Source organism: Leuciscus leuciscus (assembly GCF_965113295.1).
Source record: "Leuciscus leuciscus genome assembly, contig: HAP1_SCAFFOLD_120, whole genome shotgun sequence".
Lineage (NCBI taxonomy): Eukaryota > Metazoa > Chordata > Actinopteri > Cypriniformes > Leuciscidae > Leuciscus > Leuciscus leuciscus.
The window spans coordinates 204,328-225,350 of record NW_028118525.1 but is presented as its reverse complement, the minus strand read 5'-3'; the positions used below and the strand labels follow the sequence as shown (position 1 = coordinate 225,350).

The 21,023-nt window shown below is 34.4% G+C and overlaps 1 protein-coding gene across 1 annotated transcript; it reads right to left on the bottom strand.

Moving 5' to 3' along the window:
- Positions 1 to 8,377: 8,377 nt before the first annotated feature.
- LOC309491357 (uncharacterized protein) lies at positions 8,378 to 20,936 on the bottom strand (the record flags this gene model as incomplete). Its single annotated transcript, XM_082190385.1, has 6 exons — positions 20,912 to 20,936; positions 16,517 to 17,699; positions 12,113 to 12,286; positions 11,727 to 11,872; positions 8,566 to 8,741; positions 8,378 to 8,399 (listed from the first exon to the last, which is right to left on the bottom strand). The coding sequence occupies exons 2-6, from the start codon at positions 17,697 to 17,699 to the stop codon at positions 8,378 to 8,380; spliced, it is 1,701 nt and encodes a 566-aa protein (XP_082046511.1). The 5' UTR covers positions 20,912 to 20,936.
- Positions 20,937 to 21,023: the final 87 nt, after the last annotated feature.

Below are 21,023 nucleotides of genomic sequence, written 5' to 3'. Positions count from 1 at the left end.
GTCATAAAATGCATATCATTTGATAGATCTGTTCATGCTCAACAACTTTGCCTCAAGAACCACTAATGTCAATCAAACCATTAATTAATTATTCATGAATATGTTAAAAACCTACTTTTGCGAACTAGTCCCTGGTTTTTCGCCCGATCGGAACCAGACCAGTCTAGGACAATTCTCTGGACTCTCTAGATCAATAATTATCAAAAAAAAGTTGAACTTTTGCATTTTTCGTATGGCTATAACAGGGTCATAAAGAAAATGGGCGTGGTAAAATGCACTCAAAAGCCTATAAATCCTAAACGAAAACTCAGAACTTCACAAAAATTGATGAGCATATGTGTCATAACCTGCTAAAGAAGCATGGAAAATTTTATGGAGATCGGACCATAGTTGGCGCTATAACTGTTAAAATGCTTTAAAACCATATATTTCCTATGGTAAATTGCCTGTATTTGCTGTAAATAGTGTCTTCTATATATTATCGTATAATGTTCATATCATAATGTTCAAAACCAGTGCAGCACAATTCTCTGAACTCTCTAGATCAATAATTATCAGAAAAAAAGTTTAACTTCTTCAAAAGGTGATTTTATATGAATATGATGACATATTAAGCCAATAAGTGGTATTTTACTGCCACCTGCTGTCATTTCATCATACTACTCCCTAATATTGTTATAAAATTCATATTTAGACTTTATAAAATCATTATTTTAACATTTACAATCACATTTTGTCAAAACTCATCTATTGAGTATTACTATTGACAATTGTGTTACACTGAGATATGGAAATGGACGAAAGTAAGTGAATGAAATGAAACGAAAGTATAACGGCATTTAAGCCACGCCCCCGAATACAAATTCATTCATAACTCGAAAACGGAAAGTCATTGCGCGCTCAAATTTTTATGGTAAGGTCCTCTCCACGCTCTTGATCGAAACGTGTCGTCGCGGGCCTCGGGAGCGCGCCCCCCCCGCGGATCGCTAGACCGCGGACCCCCGATTTTGAACCGCCGTAACTCCCGACCCAGACCACCCCGAACCTTGTGTGAGAGCTCGTTGGAAAGGGCCCATCCTTGGCTAACTTCGATTCAAATGTGGTGTAATTTGCCCTGGGCATTCCAGAGATAAAAGCCTCAATATATATGCAATATTCCCTCAATAGTCCCTGCCCCAATCGCCCAAAAACACCGTGATGGTCTCATTCAACAGGGCTCCTCAAGCACTATCTATGCTCTGAATTTCAGAATTTTTCGCCTTCTGGTTCCCGAGATATAAATGAAAAACCAAATTCCCATTCATTCATTCAAACACTTCAACTGTAAGATCGAGGCTGTAATTCCACTGTTGTCAACTAGAGGGAGCAGCAGTATTAGACATAGTATTAATCTTTTTATCAGCTTTCAGCTTTGGCCAACAAACAAATGGTTAAAGCTATTTTTTTTTAAATATTATTGGACTGATAATATAGATCACAATGACATATATGAAATGGTTAGACCATTAAAATATTTTTTCACAATAACACATCCTAAAGACATTGAAAACATATTTGTATTTGTGTGTGTGTGTGTGTGTGTGTGTGTGTGTGTGTGTGTGTGTGTGTGTGTGTGTGTGTGTGTGTGTGTGTGTGTGTGTGTGTGTGTGTAAGCATGCATTATTGAGTTAACATGGAAAACACTTATATTACAATAACTATTATAACACAATCATATTTTGTCAGTGTCTATCACTTCATTTGCACTGACACTTCACATAATTGCTAGTAATGTGGTAAATCACGCTAGAAACATGGTAAATCATAGTAAATAATTGATGGTCTCATTCAACAGGGCTCCTCAAGCACTATCTATGCTCTGAGTTTCAGAATTTTCCGCCTTCTGGTTCCCGAGATACAAGTGAAAAACCAAATTCCCATTAATTCATTCAATCACTTCAACTGTAAGATGGAAGCTGAAATACCACTGTCCACTAGAGGGAGCAGCAGTATTACATATGATCTTTTCATTAGTTTTCAGTATTGGGAAACAAACAAATGCTTTAAAAAGCTATCTTTTTTTCTTTTTTTTTTCTTTTCTTTTTTATATTATTAGATCACAAAGGAATTCTAATAGACCAATAAATATATTTTCTCAATAACATATTCCAAAATATTAAAAACATATTTGTATTTGTGTATGTCTATTTCTCTCTCTCTCTCTGTGTGTGTGTGTGTGTGTGTGTGTGTGTGTGTGTGTGTGTGTGTGTGTGTGTGTGTGTGTGTGTGTGTGTGTGTGTGTGTGTGTGTGTAAGCATGCATTATTGAGTTAACATGGAAAAACTGGTTTGCTTTAGTCCAGAAAACTGGTGAAAATCATGAAGTTTAAAGTGAAAGTGAGCCAGTAAGTGGTCTTCTTCTGCCCTCTGCTGGCCATTCTACTTATTAATGAAGTCTTTTCACATGTGCTCACATTCATATTTAGACTCTAAAAATCACTTATATAACAATAACTATTATAACACAATCAGATTTTGTCAGTGTTTATCACTTCATTTGCACTGACACTTCACATAATTGCTAGAAACATGGTAAATCATAGTAAATAATACTATAATGTGGTGTATCAAGGTAAACCATGGTAAACTATGGTAAATCATGTTAGAATGTGGTATATCATGGTAAATCATGCTAGAACAGGGTAAATCATGGTAAACTATGATAAATCATGATAAACTATGGTAAACCATGCTAGAATCACAGTAAACAATGGTAAATCATACTAGAATGTAGTATATCATGGTAAATCATGCTAGAATATGGTAAATCAAGGTAAACTAAGATAAAATCATGGTAAACTATGTAAATCATGCTAGAATCATAGTAAATAATACTAGAATGTGGTCAATTATTGTGGGAGGAGCCTATTTTACTAAAATGGCTGTAACTCAAGAAGTAAATGATATATCTTCACCAAACTCAGTACACATGTGTATGGGTTCAATTTGAGGTCACAGTAAACAATTTTATGGAGATCGGTCCATAGATTGCACTATAACTGCTATAAAAAGCTTTAAAACCATATATTTCCTTTGGTACATTGCCTGTATTTGCTGTAAATGGTCTTTTCCATCTATTATGTCAGTGGTTACATGCTTGCTAAATAAAACTTAATAACTTTTGATGCTTTTGTGCTTAAAGGCCTTAAATGCTTGAACCCCGCTAAATGCTGCTTGCAGCTTTAATTATTATTATTATTATTATTCTTCTGCCGTAAAACGCATCGTGCAGCCCAAACCGTAAGGGCTAGAGCATTGAAACTTCGCCAGATGGTAGTACAAAAATCGAGGAGAGGTTCAGAGATTTTGACCCCGATTGGCCCATAGGTGGCGCTATAGCAACCAAAAGCGCGAAACAGCTCATAACTCCTAGACCGTAAGTCGTAGACTCAAGTGTCTTATATCATTGGAAAGCTGGACGCCTGACGAACAAAACGTATATCTCCGATTTCATTTCCGTCATGATAGATTTTCCGCCATTTTGAATTTTGTCAAAAACCTACTTTTGTGAACTAGTCCTAGGTTTTTTGTCTGATCGGAACCAAACCAGTGCAGAAATGTTCTCTGGAGTCTGAAGATCAATAATTATATAAAAAAAGTCGAAATTTTGATTCATGGTCGCTAGGGGGCATAAAATTAACGTTGTGGGAGGAGCCTATTTTACTAAAATGGCTATAACTCAAGAAGTAAATGAGTAAACTTCACCAAACTTGGTACACATGTGTAGGAGGTCAATCTGAGGTCACAGTAAAAAAATTGCATCGATTGGCCACATGGTGGCGCTATAAAATAAAAAAAACGTATAGACACCTGACCGTTTTTCCGAATGACTTGAAATTTGGTATGCAGTGTCTTGGCCCAAGGGGCCATGTATGTCTATAAGGATATTGGCGTATCTCAAAAAACATGGCCGCCATTGGCCAATGAGGTTTGAGCACCGTTAACGAAGTCCGATCGGAGCGAAACTCGGTGGGCATGTTCGACTCATGGCCCTGGAGGTCTGTAAGAATTTTGAAAGAAATCGGCCACTAGTTGGCGCTAACGAGTTTTATGGCTCTGTAATCACGTGGTGTTATTCTTATCGTCACAAAATGCATATCATTTGATAGATCTGCTCATGCTGAACAACTTTGCCTCAAGAACCATTGCTGTCAATCAAACAGTTCATTAAATATTCATGAATATGTAAAAAACCTACTTTTGCGAACTAGTCCTAGGTTTTTTGCCCGATCGGAACCAGACCAGTCTAGGACAATTCTCTGGACTCTCCAGATCAATAATTATCAAAAAAAAGTTGAACTTTTGCATTTGGATGGCTGTAATAGGGTCATTTATAAAATGGGCGTGGCAAAATACATTAAAAAGCCTATAAATCCTAAATGAAAACTCAGAACTTCACAAAAATTGGTGAGCATATGTGACATAACATCATTAACAAGCATGCCAAATTTTATGGAGATCGGACCAAAGGTGGCGCTATAACTGTTAAAAAGCTTTAAAACCATATATTACCTATGGTAAATTGCCTGTATTGGCTGTAAATGGTCTTTTCCATCCATGATCATATCATTTTCATATAATAATGTTCAAAACTAGTGCAGTACAATTCTCTGGACTCTCTAGATCAGTAATTATCAGAAAAAGTTGAACTACTTCATATGGATGTCTATAATAGGGTCACTTCAAAATGTGGCATTGACCAAGTGTCCCCGAAAGCTTATATCTTTTAAGATGCTCAGATCTTCTTAAAAACAAGTCAGAACATGTGAAATATCACTCTGAACAAGCATGAAAAATTTCAGACAGATCGGACAAAATTTGACTCTATAACAGTTTAAAAAGGTGAAAATGATATGAATACAATGGCATATTAAGCCAATAAGTGGTATTTTACTGCCCCCTGCTGTTTAAAATAGTTATTTTGTCATATTGTTTCTATAATTCATATTTAGACTTTATAAAATCATTATTTTAACATTTACAATTACATTTAGTCAAAATCCATCTGTTAAAGTATTAGTGTGTGTGTGTGTGTGTGTGTGTGTGTGTGTGTGTGTGTGTGTGTGTGTGTGTGTGTGTGTGTGTGTGTGTGGGTGTGTGTGTGGGTGTGTGTGAGTGTAAGCATACATTATGCAGTTGACATGGAAAAACTGGTTTGCTTTAGTGCAGAAAACTGGTGAAAATCAAGAGGTTTAAAGTGAAAATGAGCCAATAAGTGGTCTTCTAGTGTTCTCTTCTGGACATTCTACTTATTAATGTAGTCTTTTCACATGTGCTTTTCACATGTACTCACATTCATATTAAGACACTAAAAATAATTTATATAACAATAACTATTATAACACAATCATATTTTGTCAGTGTTTATCACTTCATTTGCACTGACACTTCACATAATTGCTTGTAATATGGTAAATCATGGTAAATCACGCTAGAATCATGGTAAATCATAGTAAATAATACTAGAATGTGGTGTATCAAGGTAAATCATGCTAGAATCTTGGTAATTTATTCTAGAATGTGGTATATCATTCTCCTCAAGACCTAAAACCATATTCTCAATTGTGGTACAGTATAATGAAGTTAAACCCTGAAAATGATATTACAAAAAGAAGACTTGCACTAAGGATTTTAATACTTTATATTTATATTTATTTATAAATCTGATATTGCCTATAATTAGTAACATCGCTATATATTGTTTGCATAAAGTATAAACTTCACAAAGCTTTGTACATGTGGAGAACAAGTCATTTTGAAGAAACATGCAACATTTTATGGACTTCTGATGCTAAGAGGGTTCACAGTAAAATCTAAACTAACAATAATTTCAACTGTAAGATGGAGGCTTTAATACCACTGTTGTCCACTAGAGGGAGCAGCAGGATTACATTTACAGTATTTTTTATGTTTTTTTTTCAGCTTTCAGCGTGGGAACAAAGAAATTATTAAAGCTATTTTGCATTATTACAATGTACTGTAATATAGTTTTAAATTATTGGATCACAAACAAAAAAGTGAAATACTTAATGACCATTAAAAATTATTTTCACAATAACATATCTCATTACAACATATTGTGTGTGTGTACACATGTGTAAAACTGTATCAAGTATTATTGTTTAAGGTTCTCTTTTCTCTGTTTTAGCGTATCCTTTTTATGCTCTTTGTGTCAGCTGTACATTACAAGAAGCATAAATGTCAAATGTTTACAACTCTAGGAATTACAATAGTAAAATAGACATATGACTGTAAACAAGCATGCAACATTTCATGGAGATTGGGTAATATGTGCTTTTATAAAAGTTAAAAAGGTCAAGAATGATAATTTTCCTATTTTTTATGGAAAATTCTCTGAAATTCCCACTAGATGGCAGTAGAGGATCACTTATTATTACATTCTGCTCGCTAATATTGTCACTAATTTAATTTGAAATCATATTTAATCTTTAAAAAAATCATTATAATAACATTACAAATCAGAAATTTTAAGGTTTACCATTTATTGATGATTTGGGGCATATTTTTATCAATAAAATTATAAGATTATAATGACAATTGAAAATTGTGTTTTAAACAGGAAACCTGTAATAAGCATTTTTTTTACCTACCATTTATTTCATATATATATATGTGTGTATTTAAACATTTTTATTAGAGTTAATATGGAAAATGTGTCATAAAAAAAATACATGGAATCAAACCAAGTCATTTTATTGATGGAATAATACAATGTTTATTTTAAAACAATGCATATGAAAATAGGTAATATGAAATCAATTAATTCATTCATTCAATTTACATTTTTCGGTGAAGTATGTCTCTGTAGTAAAAAAAAAAAAAATATTTAGTAATCACATTAAATGAAAATACATAATTGTGCAGTATTAATATTTGATATGACAGAATCTACAAATACAATTTAAAACACTACTTATCAAAATAAAAAAGTTAAATAGTAACCAACAAAAGCATAATAATTTTTTTTAAACAAACCATAAGAAAATATTTGAAAAATGTCCAATAGTTGTAAATAAATATTCATTCATTCATTTCAATTGTTTGCACATATTAAAGTAGAAAAGTATTTGTGTTAATGTTCAAAACTGTATTGCATATTAAATGAAAATAATTTTGAAGTGTGAAATATGTGAAATTGCAGAATATATAAATGAAACTAAAAATACAACAAAAAAAATAAAGCATTCATTCATTCCTTTTAAATGAACTGAAAACATTTTCAAAGAAAAAATAACATTCAATAAAAAGTATAGTTCTTAAGTAGTACATTAATGAGGCAATAAATAGTCAAAAAGAAGTCTGAAATTACATCATATAAAAATTAATTTTAAAAACATTAAATATAAATTAATTAATTCATTCGAATACATTGAAAAAATATTTTGAAATTAAATAGTATTATTTTCAATAAAAAGTGCAGTTGTTAAATACATTAAAGAAGAATTATAGAGTAAAACAGAAATCCAAATTAAATGTGAAATTACATAATATAAAATTAAAAAAATAAACCATTCATTCATTAATTCATTCTTTTTGAATGCATTGAAGAAAAAGTCAATTTTAAAAGCAAAAATAACATTTAATAAAAAGTATAGTTATTAAGTACTGTAGGCCTACATTAATAAAAAAAAAATATATATATATATATATATATATATATATATATAACAACAAACAAGAACTTGAGCAAGTGTTGACATGGAAAGTGAAACTGAACATGATAATGAAAGGAAACAGAATACTATTGTAACTTGATTCCCCCCAATCACACACTACCAGAAATGTTGTGCTCGTGCTGCAAAATTTTCAACAGAGGTAACAGATGTTAGCAATGAGCAGACAAAGACCAATGAGACCCAGGATCTGGCTAAATGAAACAACACAGTGGACATGATGGAGGGAGGAGACAAAGGATGACTTAGAGGAGGTAAGAGGCAAGGTGGAACCATGAGCCAGACTGACACAGGTGTAATTGTGAACAGTGTAGATTCAGGCAGAGATGGTGATGAAGGAGACTTAGAGCTGTGAGCAGCTGCAGCAAAACAGACTTAGAGCTGGGCAGGACCAGCGGTGATGAAGATGACGTGGAATTGGACTGAAGCAGAGCAACAAAGACATGTAACGACTGGGCTGAACCAGCAGAGATGAAGACACCTTGTAAGTTGGCTGAACCAGTGGAAACTGAAGATCTTTTAACGTGACAATCCATTTTGTCCCATGACAATAATTCAATGGACAGTCAGCTCATAGGACAATCCTCAGAGATGACAGTGTGGTCAGGGCTTCAGTCTATGCAGGACAACACCACTACAATTCCATCAATCAAAGACAAGATTGGCCCTGCGAAACACAAAAACTGGGGATAAGCGTTTCAGAATGTTCAACACATGGCAATGTAAAATAACTGGATTATGTTGATTTCCTCTTTTGAGAGCCAAGAACAGAAAGCTAAAGGTGCAATGAGCTCAAAGTTACAAAAATAAACAGAGAACAGTAGAAAAATTACCTTGCACTGTGATTAATCTGAATGCTGAACTGAGCCACACAGATGTAGTCCACGATGGTGATGATGATGGTGATGGTGATGGTGATGTGATGATCTGGACATTGTTGTCTACAGTCAAACTGTTTCCTTGATTTGTAGAATGTAATCTTCAGCTGGTTGTGGAGTTGAATATTGTCCTAATAATGAAGATGATCTGGTCATCAACCAGCGTAAGACATTTAATGTACCTATAGACAATGAGGATGTGATTAGGATTTTTTTTATACAATTTTTTTTATTTATATGTATTTAAAAAATATATATACAAATGAATTATGTACTTATAAAACATTGTGCTTAAAGCAAGCATGTATTTAATAGAATACCCTTATACCAAAAACATATATTACAGAGCAATGAAAGTTATAACCAATTTAAAAGATAAAAATAGTCTTACCTGTTAATCAATACTTGAAGTGTTGGAATATGATGAGAATGAAGCTGCAAAGATATTGTAATATTTCTTAAAGTTCATCTTTGTCTTTTCTTCTTTTTTATATATCTTGTCATTTATTGTTTTGCTGCAAATATTAACCTTTTGAAGTGCTTTAGTATAAATTAGCCAACTGTATGATGCAGGTCTCCATATATATTCATTGTAAAATGACATTACACAGACATTTTGAACAATAAAATACATCAAATAAATAAATAAAATGAATGAATGAATGAATTAATGAATGAATAAATAAATAAAAAAATATAAAATGTTTGTGTGGGTGTTAAGGCCATTTAATTTAAAAAATATATAAATTTTGACATGTATATTTAAATAATAAAATATTAACATTATAATAATTCAACAGGAATATGGAAATGTATTGTAGGTGGCCTTAACACCCACTAACAATCCCAATGTCTAATGCTGCCTTCACGTGCTATCGGAAATGTATTATTTCAGACTTCTTATGCCATGATTATGAGTTTGACATGTTAATGTGTTTTGTTCTACAAAAAAATTGTACTTTTGATAGTATCTGATTCTTATCTATTTCTTTCAGAAATGTCCTATTTCTGACTTCATAAGCCATTATTATTGGTTTGACATGTTCATGTGTTTTGTTGTACAGAAAAATAGTATTTTTGAAAGCATCTATAGTGATTCTTATTTCGTAAATCTTATTGATCAACAATAATTATTATGTTAAATTTCCAACTCTAAAAAAAATATTTGCACTAATTCTGATAGCACGTGAAGGCAGCAAGAATTCCCACAGAGGCCGTCCAGTGTTATTCTTCCACCTCTGTATCCCCCTCCCCCCTTCTGGTTGGACGTTTCATTATAACAGCCACTTCAGCACAACACAGTCATGATAGCTGAAGTACGTGGGCATAATGTCAATCTTTATTTTATTTAAGTTAATATCTTTAATATATATATGGTCAATTAATGTGCCATTTTCAGTTGTTGCATTTTCAACAATTTGTGTGAAGCCAAAATGCTGCATGACATCATGAATAGTTGATTTACTGAAAATGTTTTCATTGAAATCTCCTAGAATTATTTTTCCACCTGATAAGCAGTTTATTTGATGAATTAAGGTAATCAAGTTCTCTCTAAATAACGGCATGTTATATGATGATGGTCTGTACACGACTGCTACAGTTGTGTTTAAGTCTTGTGTATGGCACATTAGACATTCAATGTTAATACATGGTAAATGAACTAAAGAAGCTTTTACATTCTCTCTGTGATATATGCCAACACCACCATGATTTTCCTTTTTAAGTGTAGCAAAAACATCTTCACTTGTGTCATATGCAACACTTCGTGGTTTGCCATGGAAGTGGTATCCAGAAAGACTGACATCGTTCTCCGAATAGTTTGGCTTTAGCCACGTCTCTGTTACACAAATCATATCTGCTTGACAAAATCTGTTATCTTGCCGAATATCTAAAATATGTGGAATGAGCCCTTGGACATTGTGTAGCATTATTTGAAATTGTATGTTTTCTGTGGTTTCACATGGATCAATGAAAGGAGGCATTCTCTGTAGAGCTTCCTCAATGTTGTCTTTTGCAAAAATAGCTTTCTCTGTGAAATCTTCTATTATAAGACCATCAAGAGAGGTCACTCGACTTAATGCTACATATGCTTGTCCTGGAGCAAATATCTTTTTCAATGAAACAACAGCTTTGTTCACTGTCAGACCTTGCACTTTGTGAACTGTGGAAGCCCATGCCAATTTCAAAGGAAACTGTCTCCTCACACCACCACTGCTTGTTACTTTCTCTTCTTCAGGCTCAATTGCTGTGCTTTTCTCCAGTCCAGGTTTTACACATGGATTTTTACCTCTAGCTTCTTTACCAGCTCGTTCATCATCAAATTCAATGTATATTTTTGATGGAAATATTTCATCATTTTCATAATAGAATTCTTTAATTGTTCCAAAAATTCCATTCACAAGACCATCTGATACATTGATATTTTTCAGTAGCATTACTCGAGCATTGATCGCTAATTCAAGTGTTTTTTCCAAAGAACTGTTGTGAACTCTGAGATGAAACCCATCCTTTTTTTCCATTCGGCCAGTTTTAGCATTTCTCTCAAAATCCTGGGCGTTCACAGTAACTGTGTCAGAGCATATTTTGTGCACCATTTTTAGGTTATGTTCATCAACCTCACTATTAGTAGCATAAATATGGATATCTGTACTCTCATCACCATCACCTGTTTCACATGATTTTAGCATAGTAATATCTTCTTCAAGCATAACTTCATCTTTTTTACGTTGCCTTAAACGATTTAATAATTCTGCAAACTGTTTGTCCTTCTGACGCATGATCTCTGTAAGTACAACCAAACTAAAGTTAGTTTCCCAAAGATTCACACTGTTCACTGGTTCGGTGTAAAGTGGTTTTCCTTTGACAGGAGACAGCTGATAAAAATCTCCAACTGCTATGACAGAAACTTTTCCGAATGCAGAGTAATCACCTGTTTGTTTGATCTGTCTTAATCTTCCATGAATATATGCTAGAAGTTTATGATCAACCATTGAAATTTCATCAATTATTAATATCTGCAGTTTTCCAAGTTTGGCTCTCAGGGAATTCATTTTTTCATCTCCAAGTGGTTGATATGGCAGTGAAGCATTTATTCCAATGCAGAGACTGGAATGTACTGTAGACCCATTAATCTGATACGCGGACACACCAGTAGGAGCACTTAATAGCACATGTGTCTCATCTGGGTTGTCTGTTAACTTTGAAAGTATGCGAGAGGCTTCATAATAGATGGCTTTAATCAGTACTGATTTTCCAACACCTCCTGGACCAGATATGAACACATGAAATGGATCTGGATTTTCACCTTGCACTTTTGCTAAACACCATTGCCGCACTTTGTAAAAGACTTCTGACTGCTTTTCATTCAAAGAACGCAGTAAATCCATGGCATCTTGCTTAGTCATTGCTGATGGATTGTTTTCTATTTTGGAAGTACCCACTTTTGGTAATAGATCAGGAATGATATCATCACCTTCTTCTGTTTCTATTTGGTCTTTCTTACTCTCCAGACATTCGAGACGTTCAAGTTCTGCTTCTGGACAGATTTGGGCCCAAGCATCTTCCATTGGTCCATGTTGTTCTAGATCATCTTGAGCTCTTTGTATTGTGTCTGCTTCTTTCTCAAACTTTCCCATATTACGGTCCACTATCATTTTGACTGACTCAAGCTGATCATCTGAAATTGTTACAAATCCAGTCTCATAAAAATCCTTATATGTAGTGAAATTCGTTGGTTTCAATTGATCTCGCACAAAATGAGGCAAAAACAATTCTAAAATACTTTGATGATAATTTTCAGAATTTTTAGTGGGTGAAAAACGAGCATATCGCACAATGGCAGAGTCTGTACGAGTTCTTTTTCTCACATACCCCATGTCATTTTCCAGTCTTACTCTGTCTGAACATTTTTCAGATGCAGTCAAAACTCTGTATTCTGATGCAAAGGTTGCTAAACACATTCCACTGAATTCATCTGTATGTGGACGGGCTCTGTATCTGTCTGAGATGCTTTTCATCCAAATGCCATCGCCATCATCTTCTCCACATTCAGCTTTTTTATGTATGGTGTTTAAGGGTACACTCATTCTTATTTGATTAGTACCAGTTGGAATAAACACCACTTTCCTTGATCCTTCTTTTAGTTTCATGTTAGTCAGTCGATACACACTCTCTTGAGCTGAGACCTCTCGATTATGTAAAAACACACTTCCTAGTTTTCTTAAAGCCTGTTTAGCATCCATATTACCTTGATTGTGTGATTCTTTTTGAGCGTTAGCCAACAGCAATCCCATTTCTCTCTCAGCTTTGGAAATATACGAAATTATGTATACTATACATGAATAAGCGTCAACAACAAACTGTATGTCCATGTTTGCATTCCAGCATCGTAAAAGATCTGGGTTATATTGATTCACCCATACATCATTTGGCTTTCTTTTCAACACAACACTTGTTTTTTTCGTCATTTTATTGTAAGCCATTTCAAATGTCTCCTGATTTATACCAATAGATGCAAACATAGAGTCAACTGAGTCAAAGACAGCATCACTATTCAACAAACATTCTCTCACTCTTTTCATTATAGCTTCAGCTAGCTCTTTTGATATTTCTTGGCAGTTGTTTGTCTTTTTGCATTTACTTTCATTTTTTTCATCATCTGTTTCTTTTTCATCTTTATCACTCTTGCTGCTTCTTGTAATGAAAGTATTGTTGCTTGGTGGACGTGGAAAGTTAAATCTACACACAGTTCCTTTTTTTTTACATGTTTTTGAATGTCTTTTGCTGTGTTGTTGGACAGTGCTCACAATTTCATGCATGTCTTCCTCCTGTTCAGGTGGCATTTCACAAGTGACATATTGATCAACAAATGCTACAACTTCATCATCTTCATCTCTGTCCACTTGAGGTGCATTTTCAACCCAAAAGAGACAATGTGTATGAGGGGATCCACGCTGTTGAAATTCAATTCGATAGAAATAATCTATTATTTTTCCAATTGGCTGGGCTGGCGACATGATCACATCTTTTAGAAAGCAATGAAATCGATGATCAAACATTCTGGCAGCAGTTACAGGATTGCGTTTAAGCATTTCACATCTATCAGACCAGTCCAGTTCATCAATAGGAGTTTCACAGCCCTCTTTTTTCACAATAGATTGCATTAGCTCTGGCCACCGCAAGTCTGCTGATGAAAATGAGCAAAACCATGTTGGGATACCTAATTGTCTCACCATTGCAAACAAATCTTTTTGAACACTTTGCCAAAAAACAGGACTCCCTCTCACTGGCTTCAAGAATTTATAACCCTGATCAAAATTTAAAATCTTTTGCAATGACTCTTTGTTTGTCAGCATTTCTGCAGTAATTTTTGTTTTGTTGCTTGTGTCATGGCCTTTTCGCAAAGTAATAGATACATTTGAAATAACTTGATTAAGCTCAGACAAATATTGTCCATAAAATATATAGTCTAGATTTTGAGCAAAACGTCCATCTGCATTTAGGATTCTATTATTTAAATATCTAGACAGCGTTAATTTTTCAGGTCGTTGATCATGAAATGTACCTGTTCCTTTTGGGAAGAGAACTGGAAAACATTTGGCTTCATTAGTTTCATCCATTAACATTCTCACTGGATTATTGCCCTCTGCTGGTGCAAGTGACATAATTCCATCAAAATGTTGATCTAGAACCTCTTGTGCAATGTCTACTGGCTGTAAACATGAATCCATAAACAAACCATGTTGCTGTCGATCATGAAGTGTTTCATCAGTGATCTCTTCATCCTCATTCTCAATATTGTGCTCTTTATCAACACACATGTCCTGACATGCATCCAAATCTTGTTCATTGTTATCACTTTGATCAGTGATCTGTTCTTCTGTTTTACTTAGAGGGTTAATCCAAGTTTCATTAAACTCTACATCCGTATACCATTTGTTATTTTCTTTTAAGTATGCCAAAGCAGTTTTGACATGATCAGTGTGCACAAATTTATATTCATAATGTCCTTTGTACGTCAATTTCCTCTTAAGTTTTACTCGTATCATTAAATCATCATTTTCTGATCTTGGTAAAACATTCACCACATCTATCACATTAGATGGAACACAAGTCACTGGTCCATGAACCCCATTCTGTCCACCTCGTGGTAAAGCCAGCATCTTCATGAATGGAATATGCATTGCTATTAGATGTGCTTCAAGTGAGTTTAAACAGCTCAATTCAACAGGAATTGGATCCAGAGTGAGATTATTTGCTACACTTTCAGCAGGCATTTTACCTTCACTAATCTTTCTATCACATGTGTGACAAATCCACAGAGATTCAGCTGGAGTATTTTTATAAACACAATCTTCACCGCAGGTTTTATTACACGTATGCAGATAATTCAGTGTTATACATTTTTCTGCAATATAGCCAGCATGGACCGATTTTTGTACATATTTATTTATTTTACAACGTTTGACTTGCATTTTAAAGCAACAACGATGACAAACTGAACAGACATAGTCAGGACCTGTTGATATTTTTTCTTTAAATTGTTCAATTACACAGTCAATCTCTTTCCTTTTAATTTGTGCATCTCGTCGAGTTTCAGCATTTCTAATTTTAATACTACTGGCAAAACTAATATCATTTTTATACTTTTCTGTGTTGTAATCAATCACATTAGACTTGTGCATTTCACTTTCATTATATTTTTTAATACTGTACTCTTTGACAGATTGTCTGTGTGATATGTCTTTTTTGTATTTATCAATGCTGTACTGTTTGACTGATTGTCTGTGTGATATGTCTTCTTTGTATTTGTCAATGCTGTACTGTTTGACTGATTGTTTGTGTGATATGTCATCTTTGTATTTGTCAATGCTGTACTGTTTGACTGATTGTCTGTGTGATATGTCTTCTTTGTATTTATCTGTGCTATATTTCTTTACTTTTTCTTGAAACTCTTTATTCTGCTTGTACTTTTCAATGCTGGATTTATGTTTTTTCTCTTTGTACATTTCATCATTATATCTTTTCTTTGCCTCCATTTTTTTACCCTCTTTTAAGTCCTGATTACTGCAGTATTGGACTTTCTGTCTATAAAGCTTACGTGGGTCTGACTTAGCATTTAATGATGCATTGAACACTGAAGCTTCAAATGGTGATTTACAAATTGAAGAACAACTACCATCTTTTGTTTTTACACATACAACAACTTCATAATGACAGCTATTAACATGTTTCAAGTAAATCCCCTTGTGTTGACAGCTATTACTATTAGATAACAAATTTGAGGCTGAATATTTAAGCCATTTCTCTTCACTGAATGTAAATATGTCCACACCAATTAAATCACTGGCTGCTTGTATTTCCAGCTCTGTTGCCCAAGTTCCGACATATTTCATTCTAGAACTGTCAATGTAGTTTGCAACTGAAGTGTGTCCTTGTCTGAGATACTGACTGTACCTTCCTGCATTCTGGAGAATGTGTGTTACAACAGAACGTCTAAGTTTTCTGTGTTCTCGTTCACTTCCACTTACAACATAAGCTACTGATCTGAAAAAGCAGTTACCATCACCCACAATATCTTTGGTTTCACAAGGTTCAGCCATTTCAACAATCTCATTTGGATTATTCTGTTCTTTTACAACGTGCACTATGTTCAGTTTCAAGCAAATACTTTTTTGTTGCTGTACTGTTAATGGACTAAACTGAAAAGAAACACTGTCAGTTTGAGAAATAAATTCAACATCAGCTGCATCTTCATTAGGGCAGGTAGAAAACAGTCCTGTTTTCTTTATTTGATCTGTGCTTGTGAAATCAGTCCAAGAAACACTGTCAGTTTGTGAAATAAAGTCAACATCAGCTGCATTTTCATTTCTTGGGAATTGAGACATTACTGTGTTCTCTTCTGTACATGTTTCATTCACAAGTATTTGATCTGTGCTTATGAAATCAGTAATAGAGTGACTGCAACTTGCCATTTCTGAGTTTACACCTTTACTCACTCTTTCTGCTTCAGTATTTTCCTCCACCACTGGATGGCACACCAATCGATCATGCTGACTGTGGTTGTCAATCACATTTGCCTGCACCCCAGTTACCTCAAATGGACGATTATATGCTTTCAAGGATGCACCCAGTCTCCTGAAATGAATGACCAAAGAGTCTATGCTAGGATGGAAAACCACTACACTCTTACCACGAGCTGAAACTGTTCCATCACTGAGTCGTGCATGTGGATCAATCACTGCATACCACGAACCTTGTCTGACAGCTGCACATATGGTTTGCCTTATGTTTACCAAACACGCATCAAACCTCTGGAATGCTTCATGTAATGCATCATCAAATGACATGGCAACACCTTGCAGACCTTCATCATATCGATTAATTCCAAACAACCCAGTATATGACACAGAAGAATACTTTATTGAAAAACAACAATTATTCAGTGTGTGTGTGTCAGGCAGCTCAGCAACTTCTATGTAGCCATTCATAGGATCGTTGATTTTGCCAGCGTCTCTCATGGTACTGTACAGGTCATTTCCAAGCATCAGAACATCATTCAGGTCACTCTGGGTCCATCGCAAAACATTTTTCACCTTGCACATCAAAATTGCAATTAAACTGTTTGCTGCACATTGCCTGCCACTATTGTCGCCAAAACACTTAGCACCCTGATGTAAAGAGCCTCTGATGTAAGATTTCTGTGGACACAAATCAGAGAAATCATTCATGGTCATATTAGTTTTTGAAATAGACTTTGGCTCAATGGGTTTGTCAAAGGGTTTGTCAATGGGTTTATCAAAGTGTTTCTTAACAGATTTCTCATTGGCTTTCTCATTGGCTTTCTCATTGGCTTTCTCATTGGCTTTCTCATTGGCTTTCTCATTGGCTTTCTCATTGGCTTTCTCACACCCGTTGTGATGTACACAACGTTCAGTTATTTTGTCACACCCGTTGTGATGTACACAACGTTCAGTTATTTCTGCCAATTTTTTAAGAGGTGGCAGAGCCTCTTCAGGATCAGCACCCATCCGGTCCGCCATCCTCTTCTTCGCTGCCTCAGAGCGCCGGGCTTGCTTTGTGCGTGGCATCTGTACACACAAAAACACAATAAGATAAATTAACTTACACATTACTGTATTCTAGTAAATAAACAACATATTAAAGAAAAACTAAAAACAGATAAACACAGTTTTTTTTGCTGTTACAATGATTACATTATATGCAAAGATGAAATAAATATACAAGCATTAAGATCATTTGATTGTAAAATGTTTTAATGTTAAAAAAATTACTTCTGTATTATTATTTGTTTTTTGTTACCAAATTGTTAACTATTTAGGTAGGACACCTCAGCTGATCATAATACCCAAAAAGAACAGAATTAATTCTACACACAAAGACAATCACATTAATTTACATGCTATTTATCCTTTAAAATAAACACTGTATTATAGATAACAATGGTAGTGAACTAAAAACCAAAGATAGTCAACAATGCATCATGCTTTGAATCCACAAAAATAACAATACGTCTGAAAACACTTCTCAAACCAACTACAGATGGCACAACCCTGTTTTACTTGGTTATACTGACATCTCGTGGTAAAAATATGGTGTTTTATTTTATATTTATAACAATGAAAACTGATTTTCCTCCCCTTATTTATATTTTAAATACATTTTCCCAATTTTCATTTCTTGACAAAACACACTATGCCACATCCTGCCCAATATGGTCTTTCAAACAAACATGCCAATTGAATGCTAAGAAAAAAATATAAATTGGATATATCTGTTATATATTATATGAGTTTAAATCTCTACATTAAAAATAAAGATAATAAAGAAAAGAAACTCAAACTGTTGATAGATATGAGAAATGTTCTACAGTGACACACATTCAGTTTTTCTCTTTTTTTTTAACCTGTGAGAAATGTCTTACATTTATATTCAATTACACCCTATTATATCTTTACACTTACTATTCTTATAAAATAGTTGAATTAAATTTTAACTGTTAAACCTAAATGTAACTGGTTTAACTGGTGCCAGATCAGTGATATTTGAAGTTTAATGCAGACACACATTAATGCAAAATGAAAACATTTGTGGGAATTTGTAACATTTACATTAAGGATCTAACTGTAAAATTTAAATTTTGCACTAAAGAAACCCATATAACATTAAACACTACACGCAAAATGTCTGTAGGTCTGTACACGCAAAAACTATAGGTTGTGCCATGTGGATACTGATATAGTCGTAGCACATGTCACAGAACATGTTGTGACACCCTCATTAGTGACTAGGGATGGCGAAAACAAAAAAAAATTCTTGACCGACCACCGAGCCTCATTAGCCGGTTGAAACCGGTTAACCGATTAGTTTAAAATATGATGCGCTATTTGAAATAACATCCATTTCGAGCCGCGCCTGCAATTTCGCAACTCTGTCGCATCTCTCTGCCTCCCGCTCACACACACACTCACGTCACTTTTTAAAAATCCCCTACAGCGCGAAACATGAGTCCCGCAAACGCGGCGCCGAGGAACTTGTATGTAATCAAAGAACAAATAATAATCTCCGTTAATAATCTGCATTAATCTGTTACACAGAACTTTATTATATTAAATATTAATCAAAAATGATTCACACAAAATCCAAACATTCAGTGTAAGAGTAAAAAAAGGACATAACATTATTTATAGTAGGCTAAGTTTATTTGATTCACAGTTTATTTAGAGTTTTGACCTCGACAATACAACTGCATTTACCGCAAACAGTCTAAACTAAAAGATTGTTTTGGTTGAATCAGTTCAAAGGAGTCATTAGTTTGCAAATTGGACGTGTCATTAGCGGACTTGTAGGTTTTGTTTTGTTTATTGAAAGTATTTTTTTATGTCAGCTGAATGTGCGGAACGCTTTTCAGAGAAGATAAGGCAACGTAAATTTTTTTTTTTTTTTTTGCACAACACCCAGCAGTAGCCTAATTCAGAAAAAAAACAATATCCGAATGCTCAACGTGGAACTTCGGTCTTCCGATCTTTTACCATCGTGTCAATTCTCAATTGATTTTAATTAATATGTGCGAGAAAGCGAGAGTGAGAGCAAGACAGTTTGAAGACGGTGAGAGTGCGCGCGACCGGGCATCTCTCTCTGCTCGTTCTGTCAGTAATATACATCACTCAGTAATATAAGTCATGTACATCACTCACCGATCAAATAAGGCTTTGACGAGACACAAAATTGCTTGTGAGAGAGACGCGTGAGTGACAGAGAGAAGGAGGGAGAGCAGGGAAAGGAAATGCAGCTGAATGAACACGCTGCGTGTTTTAAATTGCGTAAAACATTTTTTTATAACGAAACGCAATATGTGGCGGCCGGTGTTGATTCTGTGGCGCACCGCCACGAATGAGTCTGTGTGGGAATCACTGGAGGGATTTGTTCACTTCACATAAAAAGATCTTGGAATGAGATGGCTAACTGTAGTAGCGTTTAGTCTACTGTCTATAATAGCCTAATTTAGAGATCACTTTTTCTTTTCTTTTTAACCGACTAACGACAACTTTGATCGGTTAACGTTGATACGGTCAACCATCGGTCAAACGGTCATCGGTTAACATCCCTATTACTGACTAAAGTAGCATTAGTATTATAAAACATTCAGTGGCATGCCAATGAAATACAGACATGACACAAGTAACAAGTTTGGAAAAAAAATATTCATTGATATTTAAAATATCACAAAATTGGGCTATTTATTTAGGATTTTTTGTCACAATTACATCAGTATAGCTATCAGTCACTACTGGAGGTGTCACAGCATACAGTGACATGTTCCACGATAATGTCAGTGACATGATGTCACTATCCACTGATACATGCCAATGAAGACTGGATAGTGCCAATAAGCATAGTGACATCCCATTGGCTTCTGTGCGTCAGATGCCATGTCATTTAATATTAAAGGGATAGTTCACTTTAAAATGAAAATTCTGTCATTATATACTCACCCTCAAGTTGTTTCAAACCTGTATGAATTTTTCTTCTGCTGAACACAAAGGACAGTAAACTGACATTCTTCAAAATATCTTCCATTGTGTTCAGCAGAAGAAAGATATTCATACATGTTTGAAACAACTTGACAGTGATTATATCATGACTGAATTTTCATTTTAAAGTGAACTGTCCCTTTAATACCATCTCTCACATTCACAACTTTCCCAAATGTTTTATTATACTGTACACACTATTGCCTATATTATCACAATACCTACATTATGAAAAAGAAACATCTTACCTCAAATCAGGTTACACCGTCTTCTGCAAAATAGGAGTAAAAAAAAAGTTTATAAAACATAAAAGCAATTACATTTAACAACAATTTCACATATAGACTTTCCACTCATGCA